This window comes from Sebastes umbrosus, chromosome 9 (genome assembly GCF_015220745.1).
Source record: "Sebastes umbrosus isolate fSebUmb1 chromosome 9, fSebUmb1.pri, whole genome shotgun sequence".
NCBI lineage: Eukaryota > Metazoa > Chordata > Actinopteri > Perciformes > Sebastidae > Sebastes > Sebastes umbrosus.
Genome location: NC_051277.1, coordinates 27,522,955 through 27,536,240, shown reverse-complemented (window position 1 = coordinate 27,536,240; position 13,286 = coordinate 27,522,955). Strand labels below are relative to the sequence as shown.

The window sequence follows — 13,286 nt, the reverse complement described above, 5'->3', positions numbered from 1 at the left end:
TTCTAGGTGTTTAGCTCTCTTCGCCAGCTATAGCTGCTAACTGTCTCTCTGCCATTCGGTGCTAAGCAGGTAGCAGAAAGTGGGTTTATTGAAGGAAGCTTTTTGGCTAGAAACAGTTGCTGCCTGAAGCATAGTTTATGTGAGAGGCAAGGCTAAACCGTATAGTAAATGTGCTGTAAAAGCGTAACAATTAGCTAAAATAAGACTAAAAGCTAGCCTTTTAAGATAAGATAAGATAAGATAAGATAAGGTAAGGTAAGATATTCCTTTATTAGTCCTGCAGTGGGTAAATTTGCAGTGTACAGCAGCAAAGGGGATAGTGCAAAAAACAAGATGCATCAGCTAACACAGTAAAAAAAAGAGCTAAACAAAGTGTAACAAAATATGAACCATTTAAATAGAAGGAAGTATAACAATAGGAGCAATAGAAACAGTATTGACAATAAACAGACTATTAACAAAATTGCAAAAGTGGAAAATGATATTGCACAGTGAGAATGATTTAGCCCCTAAAGAGCTGCAGAGTCTCTTTGTGACTGCCAGTGAACCCTTTCATGTGCAGTGATTCAGTGTTAACATAACAAAATATCAGTGAGGGGAGTTTTAAGATTTCTTTCAAATCAAAATGTATAACTCAGTTGGACAGTTGAATGTTTAGAAAAAATGAAAGATTATGAAACACCGTACTGTGCCAGAAGACATTAAAACATCCACACATACCACTTAGTTTGAACTTAAAGTGACCCTCTCTTTTAAAGTGGGGGAACAACCACAATCTAAATCTGCTGGTCCTATAAGTAAAGCATTATAGATACACACACACACAAAAGCCCTCACACACACATCCTAACGCATGCACATGCTAGTGGAAGGCCAATTAACGCAGGGTGAAAATGACGGGCTTTTTTGAAGCAATGTTTCAATGACGACATTTAATTGGATGGTAAATCAACTCCTTATCTGCCTCTCCACAGCTTGGTGTGGGGAGAATGAGATGGAGAAAGAGAGGGAGAGAGAAAGAGAGAGTGAGACGGAGGAGAAAAAAGGGGATTGAGAGGACGAGCGAGCAAAGAGACGAAGGGAGGGAGAGCTGGTACACGTGTATGTGTGTGTGTATAGTGGTATAATGTAACCTTACCTTGCTAGAGTGGCAACTCTGAGACTCTATAGTGGGCCCGGCTGATAGGAAGCTGTTAGTTTAGAAGACAACAACAGAGGAAAGCAGCCATGAACAACCATGATGGATGTGCAAACCTACGACTCCAATAAGCAGCAGAAATACTGAAGGGATGAGTCAACCAAGAGTCCCAATTTATTTTTCTGTTAAACTAATGCAAAAAAAAAGGTTGATCTTATCATTCCTTGGTTATTATTGTCTTTTGTAATTTTTTTTATTTTGAATTTTATTTCATTTTTTTTCTTTTTGCAAACAGGAATATGTTGATTATCATATTACTGATATAGTACTGACAACCAAATATATAAACCTGGGGAAAAAGAAAAAAAGTAATGCTAATAAAAGAAGTAATGTTTAATTTAACCTTCCTGTTGTAAACGGGGCAAATTTGACCCGTTTACAAACTTCATTTTATCATAAATATGGATTTCTTTAATCTAATTGCCACAAAATAACATGGATGGTTCCCTACTATGGTCTTTGCAAAAAAAAAAAATTACTGACCACTACTTTCATCGAATTTTGGGTATTTTATTCAAATGTACAGCAGGTGTCATTATTTGCTGCCATTAAAAAAATTAAATGGTTTCAAAACAATGTTCTGACTAAACTTTGACATATATCAGCCTGTGATAATCCATGAACATTATGTTCATCTGATAATAACTATAGTCAAAATAATTCATAATTTCTTCTTTTTGTACTAAAAAATGTTGTATAAGTTCACAGAAAATTTGGTTTATTAACATTAATATCCCCCCAAAAAAGTCTAAAACTTGTGGTAATGATTTGGAATGAAGTTGTCCAGAAAGGTTTAACACAGAATTGGGTGATAATTTCTACTGTATGCTTTATAAACAGTCAAACCACACAGGAAGAAAAAAGTTGCACGGTCGACCAGAAGACAATAGGAGGGTTAAGTGTCACAGTTAACTACTTGGTAACCGTGCACAATACCAGGACCCTGTACAAGCCTCACCTAAATGGAATGCAGCTATTATAATGTTATCATTTACATCTCTACTTCTCTTCTTGCTGTGAAATATCTTTTTTTTTTCCTCATCAAAATAACCGTCAATATGTTGGCCAACATATCAGTTGATATTCATCACGTCTAAATTCATATAAACACATCACAGGCACATATTATTTTTTAAACATTTAACATGTAACTAAAGTTTACATTGAAAGGGCATATTTAATTTTAAGATTGAATGAGTAATCTAATCTCTCAGATCTGAAAACATGAATTTGATGTATTCTCTTTTAAGCATTTATGTTGGCAGATGTGCAAGAATTCTCGTACATTTTGTTTTTTATATCAAAACAAGTACAGGCAGTACTGCCTGGGAAAAAAGAGTCTCACTGCTCTCTCTGGTTCAAAGTTTCACTTGAGCTCAATCTGAACCTGTTAACACTTCTACAGTACATCACTGCACTACCGTATAGGTTCGCAGATTTTAAGATGGTGTTAAGTTTCTCGTTAAAAAATAAAGCTTCTGGTTCACCTGTGAAATATCCTATATCTTTGTGCCATCTCTGCTCCAAACTTGCACAATATGTTGGCGAGGAAAAACTAGGCATGGCCATTTTCAAAGGGGCCCCTTAACCTGAAAATGGGTTCTAAGGGTACCCACGAGTCTCCCCTTTACAGACATGCCCACTTTATGATAATCACATGCAGTTTGGGGCAAATCATAGTCAAGTCAGCACACTGACACACTGATGAGAGACTAATGAGACTAATTTGTGAGAGTAATGTCTTTATTCTTTGATTTTTTTTTTTGGTTTCTCAAAAAAATTAGATAAATAATTCCTGACCATGACTGATATATTTGACTTCAGGACATCTCTGATTGCATACATGCTGAAAATCAAACATTTTTACTGTATGAATTTAGATATTTTCCAAAGTAAAAGTCCCTAAAAGTGTCTAATTCAACTTTTTCATGGTCTAGTGTTAAAAAAAGCTAACAAAAATCACTAAAAATCATAATATCGAATCGCAATACTTATCAAATTGGCACCCAAGTATCGTGATGGTTTCAAATCGGGAGATAAGCGTATTGTCCCCAACCCTATAAGACACCATGCAGGCTGGAAAAGCACACACAATTCTGACCACCATCACCAAAGAGTGCCAACAGTGCCATCAACAGTGTTACATGATGCAGCAGTAGTATGATGATGTATGCCATTTAACCACCGCTGAGAGTGACTGAGCTAGTCAGGGAGCGTGACGGAGTGAGTCAGACTAGAAAAAAATGTGTCCTACATTATCATCAACCTCAGAGCAATAGTTATATAGTATATTGGGAATGAAAACCACTTTAGTGACCGCAACAAATATCTCTTTTGCAGCAAATTAAAAGATGTGTATAAGTTTAAGCAGTTTATGGAGCACCACAAAACATCCAATAAAAGATATAAAATAAAAAATAAGAAGGCACATGAGGTGATACTTTTATATGTACTCAACAATCTTTAGATTATTAGACAGTCTGACTCATAAACAAACATGCACACTGAATCACACACAGCAGCTGTTGAACCCACACACACACACACACACACACCCCAGTCTCCTCTGAGGGCAGTGCTTATGATCTATCTAGCATGCTGGTAATCCCAGTGATGGCGGTCACTCCGGCTCTGTAAACAGCTGAAATATGGATGATAAAAGGAGCAGATGAAACTGAATAAACGAGAAGCCTGTGGACAAAAAATCCTTGAAGATTTTCCAAACCCTGTTGGACCTCAGTCTGAACCGCATACGACTCCAAACTTCAATCGCGCCGGCCGGGTGATTGACAGTTTTTATTTTGACTTTGACATCAACAGCAAAGCAACAGTTTTTCTCTGGTGTCGAGGAGGGCCGGGTTAAGTTCAATTACTTTGTGTAATTTAGCCAACAAAGTAAACATTTTCCTCGTCTTCGTGAGAAAACATCCTGAGAAAAATAAAATAAAAGAGAAATAGGAGAGGACGAGTTAATAGCTCTCAGAGGAGGAAGTGTTTACATTCATCCGCCTCTAGATTTGATTCTGTTTGACTTTGTCTTTGCATATCTTTCTATTTCTTTGCTCATTATCCTCCCTCATCCTCTCTTTGTATCTCTTTTCTTCTCTCTTTCATCTTTTTTCCGCCTGCCAATCTCCAAGTCAAATGCTACTATCTCTATGTTATTGTAGATATGAATAGACTGTATGTCTTTAGGGGTGTTTTTATTAATTCATATTTTGTCATCCCACATGCTTTCACTGAGTCATTCATGTCTCTCTCTCTCTCTCTCTCTCTCTCTCTCTCTCTCACACACACACATGCTGAGAGAGGAGCCTGTTTTTTCAGTCTCAAACACATTACTATAATTACCTCTTAATGATTTTTAATTCCAGTACAAAAGAAACAAGACACTGGTGGATTTGAAACATGAAAAGACACCGTTATATAAAAGGAAATCATCTGAGTGGGATCACATTAAAATGTGTTTGTAATGCAATTTTATTGGTGGCTGCTCGCGGTGGGTAAACTGGCTCCTCGCTAATGTGACAAATTGATGTAATAAGCACTCATTCAGCCAATCAGAATGGAGCATCAGGCCGTAATTCATGCCACATGTGGGACGTGTTGCGTCGTTTTTTCAGAGGCTGACAATAATCACTATTCAGACCTCTGTGTGTACCAATATTATACAGATTTACAGATAATTGATGCTTATCTCAATATTTGATAAAGTGATTACAATGCCAGTGATCAACCAATCAGATCGCTGTCTGCTCTGCTCTCTTGCTGTCTGATGTAAAGCAGAATTTAAACAAAAATGTAGTTCTGTGTGCACAGTTACGCTTGTACACTGGGGTTGTAAGAAAATATCAATACACTTGAGTATCACAATGTTATGTTTTGTGATACCTTTATGGATTCTCACAAACACTATAGATTTTTAATTAATAGTTTACGTGCAAAGATTGTATCAGACAGTGGCTCAGATTGCATGATGTTAAAATAACGGCGCTATTTCGCAGCGTAATATTTGCGTTCTGTGTGAAGGTACTCATGACAAAAACAACAGTTGAAAAAAATATATTGACTTGCGAATTAATCGCACGAAAAAAAAAACGCCCTGAGGCCTATAGTCATCAGATTATATTGAACATTTCAGTCAATTCCGTCTAGTCTAGCCAAAATATCACCTTGTTTCTTTCTCCCAAGCCCCGTTGTTGTCATTGTTAACTTGAGTAAATTAATCTGGAACTGCTGCATTGAACAAAAAACTGTCTATAATATTTTGTCTTGTCTTTTTTCGTCAACAATATTGCATGTTAATACAGTCACAGTTAGTGTTTAATGACATCGGTGCCGTTTCGTTATAGTCATGTCGTTGAAGAACATATTTAGTCATATTTTTTTTCGTTAACAAAATTAACACTGGTGAACACAAAACAGACCACAGACAATAGGTACCATAGGCACCATAGGCAGATTGTGGTTTTGGTTAAAATAACACCGGAAGTGACGTAACTTAAGTACAGAAGTCACATGACAAAAACTACTTAGTTAGCTTTAGGAAAAGATTGCGGTTTCAGTTAAAACTTGAATGGCACTCGGAGAGCGCAGACCTCCTCCAAGGTGCGTGACTTTAAAAACAGATCACAGCTCACAGCTGGCGGTACCGCGAGGCGGTCAGCTTATTATTAACGCGGTGTGTTTCCGTGTAACGTATCGGCGGATGCCTCTCTCATTCAGCAGCCTTGTTATGTCTGTATAACGTTACACTGCGTTGTCAGTCATCCCGTCATCTACCGCTTTTTCCTTTCTCACCGCCGACGGTCCATGGATGTATAAAGAGAACGGGACAGCCAGCAGCTCCCACATCTCGATGTCTCGCCACACATCCACACACGTATCCCACAGGGTATCCCACAGGGTATCCCACAGGGTATCCCACAGGGTATCCCACAGGGCATGAGTTATATCCTGTGGTCTTAATGCACAGGCTGATCAGAATCCTTAAAAAAATTGCTGAATCCGGATCATGATCCGGATCGCCACCAAAATCGAATGGATTGTTCATTGTGCTACACCCCACCCCACCAACAAATTTAATTAAAATCCATCTCGAACTTTTGGAGTAATCCTGGTCACAGACAGACAAACAAACAAACAAACAAACAAACCAACGCCGGTGAAAACATAACCTCTTTGGCCTTGGAAGGAGGTTATAACTCCGGAAATGCTATTACGTGAACATGAACATCGGTCTCCTGGGCAAAAGTCTGGTGTTTTTTGACCCAACCATCCACCACCTCCTCCCTACGTAGCGTTCGCCACTCTCTATACTTCCTGGTTCACAATTACATGGATTACATACGAATTGATTTCATTCTGACCGTCATGAAAAAATGTGAAATTGTTGTCTATGTACAGGAATCAATACATTAAATTCTGTGACAATTTCATGAACTGCTGTGCGACTGGGTGGATTATTTTGTGTATTTGATTAATCGTTTATGTCGTTTTTCAAGCAAAAATGCCAATTATTCCCTTGTTCCAGCTTCTCAACCGTTTTCATCAGGATTTTCTAATGTTCATAGGCTAATTGCAATACTAATTATTTCAGAAAATAATCAGCGTATTAATCAATAATGGAAGTAGGTTAGTTGCAGTGCTGTGTGTGTGTGTGTGTGTGTGTGACAGTGTGGATTTTGTGTCTTCCTGTATATCCTCATGTACCTGTCTATGACTGAGTGTGTCTGCCTTGAAGTTGGTGCATGTGTGTGCATGTGTGCGCGTGTGTGTGTGTGAGAGTGAGAGAGTGAAAGTCATTCTGTTCATGTGTGTAGACGTCTATCTATCTGAGCAGCTATTTCAGAGAGAAAGGATTTCTGCCTCAGTAATTGCCTCGGCTATATTTTCCCCCCTCACTCTCTCTTTCTCATTTTTCTTTGGTATCTATTTTCTCACTGAATTCTGTCCTCCTGCAGACTTCCTCTCCGGCTCTCACTCATCTTTCTTTTTTATATATATATTCCCTCCATCTCTTAGTCCTTGACATTAACCGTGATCTCACAGTCAGATCAATTTGGGAGACACACACATACACACACACACTCTCACACACACGTAGTACATGTGAGAGTCACATGTCTATTAAAAACCGTTAAAGACACTTTCTATTCACTGAGCTCGGAATAGACTTCCATCTCTGAAACGACTAAGAGGCGCGATGTTTATTATAATACATACAGTATGCCATCTGCTTTAGAGGTCCATACTGCAAACAGGAGTCAAACACCAAACCCTGGTCGTGTCAGCGTCGTGCTCCAGTGAACTAAACACAGCCGTGATGGACAGGGATGGTTATAGTGAGGCAGGGAGAGACAGATGTACAGACGGATGGATAGAGACGGAAATAGACAGACTCAGCGAGCCTGAAATCATATGAGTGTTTCCATTTTTGTCTGTCAGCTGTGTTTCATACCGAAGTGGGAAGTCACATTTAAATGTTTCTTGTTTGCATCTATCAGATATGGCACCTCGTAGTGTGACACTATTAAGGAAATGACACAGGAAGTGTCCTATAATGAACAAAGGGCCCGTTTCTCATTGGTTTGGGACAAAAGTGTTTTTGTTTAATTGTAGTTGTCATACTGTATGTTATAAACATACAGTATCCAACCAATATATACATGTATATCACATTATAACCTAAATAACGTTTCTTCACTTCAGATTACGATTCACAATTTAAAATGTATAACAAATCAGGTAAATAGGAGGCAATCTTTATAACAAAGTCCCTCCCATTAATGGGAACCACTGGATTAAGCTTTGGCTCCGCGAATAAAGGCATCAACCAATCACTTGTGCTGAACAGGTTGAGTTGTGACTATATTTATGAAACAACAACATGGAGGCTTTGAAGTCCAAACAGAGACAGCAAACTTTATTACCCCTCTCAGACCAGATCTACTCCTTTCGTTATTACTTTTGACAATAAAATGGTATTTCGCAATTTCGTGTCGTGTATTCCTTTAGTCATAGAAAATGAGAACCATGGGAGTTTTCGTTTTGTATGAAGCAGCAAAAAAGTTGTAGCATGACGTTTGAATTTATTTGCCGAACATCGCATTTCCCACAGTGTGACTATTGCCCACACGCACATCGCAATGTCGATGCTGCCTTAATGTTAACTTCCTGTTTTGTGCCATTAAACTATTTCCTTTTGTTCCATAATAGATTTCTTGCTAAATCCAAACCACACTATGAGTACATGGTATTATTGTAACTTCAGCCATCTGGAATGAAGCTAAGTGGTGAGGGAGAGTGGTGTGAAAATGGTCGGCCACCGTCGCTTTATTTCATGTACGTATCATAATAACGGCTTGTCTTTCCGCAGTCCTCGGTCTTCAAGTTTCAGTTTTTGAATGACAAATACAGACTACAGCGACCTGCTGGTGTGGGGAGTTATTTCCTCTCACGCAGTCGCAGAATGTAGTAGTAGTTAGTCTTTGCAGTGCGTTCAGGTGCCTCCAGTTCTCTGATGTCGGCTTGGTGTGTCTGGGCTTTAATGATCCATTTTGCCAAATAGCCAATGTTAGATGTTACTAAAAGAGATATTGCGGGTTCGGCATCAAACCTCATCTCTTTACTCAGCTAGAGCTGTCTCCAGCGGTGGAAAGCCACGGCAGTGTTTACTCTTGTTTTGCTTCTTTTTATATCCCTCTTACCTAACGTGTTTTTTTGCTGGGGTGGTTGGGATGGTGATAAAGGTCGCTTGCCAAGAGCTTCAGCCATCTTTGTGTTTACTACTAGTACTACTAACCGGGTGCTGTAGCTTCAACATGAATGACAAGCCCTTGGGGCAGCTCCACTTCTTCATCATCTTATGTAGGACTGAGGGCAGATTGGACACTACAGTGACTCACTATGTCCTCTCGAGGAACAAGTGGTATTACAAGACAGGACAGGTCGGGGCTAGCTGGTTAGCGTGGTCTTTTAAGTAGATATCTCTGTAGACATCTTTGACATAACGTCGACACTGTAATTTCTTCACATTCTGTTGATAATGATAGTTCATTTTTCAAATGTTTTAAACTAAAATTCTGGCCAGATCTCACACATTGCACCTTTAAGTTTTGGATGACTCAAATATTTCTTTGGAAAGCACACGTCTCCATCCTCCCACTGTGGTTTCCTGTTGACTCACTGTCTCATTAATATAATGTTAATGTAGAGAGTAATGAGCTTGTGTGCAAGCACAGCTCATGTCTAGAAAACAGATGGATGTTTTGTTGTTGAGCTACAAGCGGTTTTGACTCGTCTTGTCTACCGCACACACTCTCCAGCAAAGAATCACTGCTATTGCTTTGTTATGTCAACGGTCAGTGATTTAAGGCTGAGGATGATGTCACCCTCTTCATCAGGGTTACTAAATTGTTCCTCTGCTCATGTCGGTGCTATTAGTAATGACGTGTGACAGAGTTTATGGTGTTGTAGTATGTTAGACATGAGTACATGAGTCTCTCAGTCTTCCTCCAGCTGTTCCATCTCTTTCTTCTCCTTTAATGAGCCCGTTTGTTGGACTGATCTGAGCCCAGATCTGGCCCGGCGAATTGCTTTATTTTGCTTTCAATTACTTTTTGGAAGCGATAATTTGGCAAAGGACATTTATTCATGCGTCTTGTAGGGTTTAGCTTACAAAGTTGTGTGTTCCCAGCAGAGGCAATAACGGTTTGTTTGGAATAAATAGGAGAAAGAACTCTGCAGTTTGCATCAGCAGTTAATAGGCCCTTTGGCTGACCTGACACAGCAAAGACTTCCAACTGCAGAAACTTCATTTTGACGGTTTTCATTGTTTGACATTGATATTTTATTTTGGTTTCACCTTTCATGACCATTTTAAACTGTGTTGTTAAGCTGTCTGAACTGACGGCCCAGGCATCCGGTGTAAATTCAGTCTTCAATCCAGATCACTCCTGTTCAGCAGGAAAGACTTTATTGACAAGGGCACATGTTAACACAGATTAGCAGCGTGCAGTCACTGAACTGGTTAATTCAATCAGAGTAGTGGGCATATGCTTAAATTCAAGCAGCCTCTTTCTCTCTCCTTAAATAAAACTCCAGTCAGTCCCATGAATTGTGGAGCTGAAATGGCCCCGTGGTTAACACGACACAGGCCAAACCGCAGGCATTTTATGGCTCTTTTTGAATTTGAAAACTGAAATATCTTAGCTTTCTAAATGTCCCTTCATTACTTTTCTCTGCCCACATGCACAAACCAGTATTTATAAATCACACAAAGATATAGTGAGGAGGATAAATATAATTCTACTATATTTCATCGTCGTAGACAAGCACAATGCATAATTTTGACTTTCAAAATGTCAATATAGATCTACAACATAAATCTACAACATAAAGCAGTAATAAATACATTTTAAATGAATTGAAATTGATTAATGTGGTGTGCCTGGGGCAGACTGTAGTAAAAGCAGTTTTTGGAATATAAAGAGTTTAGATTGTAGTGTCTTTTTAAAAAAAATCCTTTTCAAAACCAAAAACATGTGAGCAAAGATAACCACACCAAATTCTGTTCTCAAATTTTACACTTCAACCTTTTACACTCCACCCCTCTTTACCATAGACCCATTTTTGTCTTTTTTATAGGGGGTAAAGGGGGTCTTTAGGGGGAGACAGCAGGTCAGCAGTAGATGTCACGTAGAAGTGGTGTACATCATCTGGAAGCTGGAAATCCTTTAGATTAATGTGAGATGCAGCTCAGCACTGTGTGTCAAGTTGTTCTAGTTATAAATCAGAAATATAAAACAATTGATTCATTAAAGTACATTTTGAAAGTGTATAAGGGCTTAGAGTATTATGATAGAAATATATGATGGTGATTCCATGCTCTATTATGTCTCATAAGTTGTTGAAGCAATTTTTGGGTTGATGCGATTCGTTACACAGATTTGGTGATAAATAAAAAAAAAAAAAAAAGTACAACTTGAGAACTGATAAAAAATGATCCCTCCAAAATACCACATTAAGTCACCAAGATCTTGAAAAACACCATAGAAAATGCCATGCTGGTATCAAAAACTTTTGGAGACTTGTTATTTAGAGATTTCTGCAAGAATTGCATTTTTCAATGATTAAATGGCGAGCACTTCTGTTGTGTTAACTGCTCAGAAACCCCCTTATTGTCAATCTAGCTAGGAAAGCCATCCATCCTCTGAATGCTCTAGGTCTCTAGTTTGTGGCTGTAAAGTTTCATGAGGCTGTGATTATCCTAGAGGTCACCACAGGTCATTTTATACAGTGAGATCAAGTTTTAAAAAAAATGGTCTCACTACAATGAAATGGCTACTATGGGGACTAACATCATCACACATGAATACAGTTGGGCTCATTGGATCCACAAGAGTCTCAGCTTTACAGTGATACCCAATGTATGCAATTATAAGACTGTTTAGGGACCCCAGTATGCAGAAACCATTTTTAGCATAAAAAATAACACATTTTTACTGCATGTAAATAATGTTTTTTCCCCTAAATTGCATGTGATTATCATAAAGTGGGCATGTCTGTAAAGGGGAGACTCGTGGGTACCCATAGAACCCATTTTCATTCACATATCTTGAGGTCAGAGGTCAAGGGACCCCTTTGAAAATTGCAATGCTAAAGCGTTATTTAGCCTACTTCCCAACATGTTGGTTTGTATCATTGTATTCCTCAGGTTTTCTAGTTTCATATGATACCAGTATCTTTACTATGTCCAAAACTGAACCTTCTACAACCTCTGAAAGACGGCAAAGTCTGCCAAGGGCACCGGCGCCATCAAGTAGAGGACGAGGTTATGGTTTCTTTAAAGTTTCTTTAAATATTTTTCAGTTACTTTTTGAAATCCGCATGAAGCACTCTTTACATCAGCATAAATCAGATTCACCACACAGCAGAAAATGCGTCACTTTTAAAGCCGGTTCGCCTATTTCTCCCGTTTCTTCCTTCTTTTTCCAAAACAGTGGTGAAGAACACCCGGAGTAAATGCCAGGAGTTGAGTTTTCATTAAAACAAAACTCTGACTGGTGTGTTAACTGCATGCCAAATTAACCAGAACACACAAGGCCAAATTGCTGACAAGGAATGTACCATTTATAAGGCTATTTTTTAAAGTCCGGCCCAGTGCTAATAAACTGAAATGGGGCTACATTACATCACTTGTATACTTCCAGTAAACTTCACAGAGAACAATGAGAGCAAAACAGCATCATCAAGTCCTCTCTCCCATTAGCGCTATAGCCAAAAGCCAGTCAAAACAAAACTAGTCTCTTACAGCCGGAGAACTACGCAAGATACGCTAACTACATCACTGCGCAATGAACATCCGTCTTTTTGCGTATAGCTTTGCAACTGGTCTTGACAAACTGTGAAATACGTATATGCATTATACACTGTGAGACAACATTTTATATGTCACTCGCTGCTGAAAGTACAGAACACAATGAAAAATGAATATTTGAATATGTAGTGCAATATAAACTGAGCTTTATAGTGAAAGAGCAGCTTTATTGGTCATGATTGAAGACTCTTAAGTGGCATTTTCAGGTGTTAATTAAATGAAAATGTTCCTGCCATACCTCCCCTTTCCTGTCACTAATCTTGCACCCCCCCATGTCAGTAATGACTGTGGTGTGGAAGAATCTGCTTTTCTTTTTATTACTTCTAACTCGCTGTTTCACGTGTAACGCAATGGTGCTATAAATAGTGTTGAAGTCAGTCTCTCTCTCTTCTTTGTTTTTCTCCAGGTCAGCCTACCAAATGACTCCAGCTGTGTTGAAGAGATTCTGCGGGTACGTTGCTTGGACACACACACACACACACACACACACACACACACACACACACACAGACACACACAGACACACACACACACACTGAGTAATTGCACTGATTATCAGCTGTTTTCTGTTTGCTCACAGAGACCTTCGTGTCTCTCCAGAGTCTGATTTTAGGCAGAAAGGACAGTAGAGAGAGAGAGAGAAGCAGAGGGAGAGACAAGAAAGAGATCTGTTGGCTCAGGTCAATGATTATACAAGTTTTTGTTTTT

General features: G+C 38.8%; 1 protein-coding gene across 2 annotated transcripts in view; it reads left to right on the top strand.

Annotated features, from left to right (window-relative positions):
• The window catches only part of aff2 (AF4/FMR2 family, member 2), a 211,308-nt gene that overhangs the window by 102,820 nt on the left and 95,202 nt on the right, over positions 1 to 13,286 (top strand). For both annotated transcript variants that reach the window (XM_037780205.1, XM_037780204.1), the window contains exon 5: positions 12,985 to 13,029. In XM_037780205.1, coding sequence (XP_037636133.1) covers positions 12,985 to 13,029 — 45 coding nt within the window. The remainder of the gene's footprint in view (positions 1 to 12,984; positions 13,030 to 13,286) is intronic.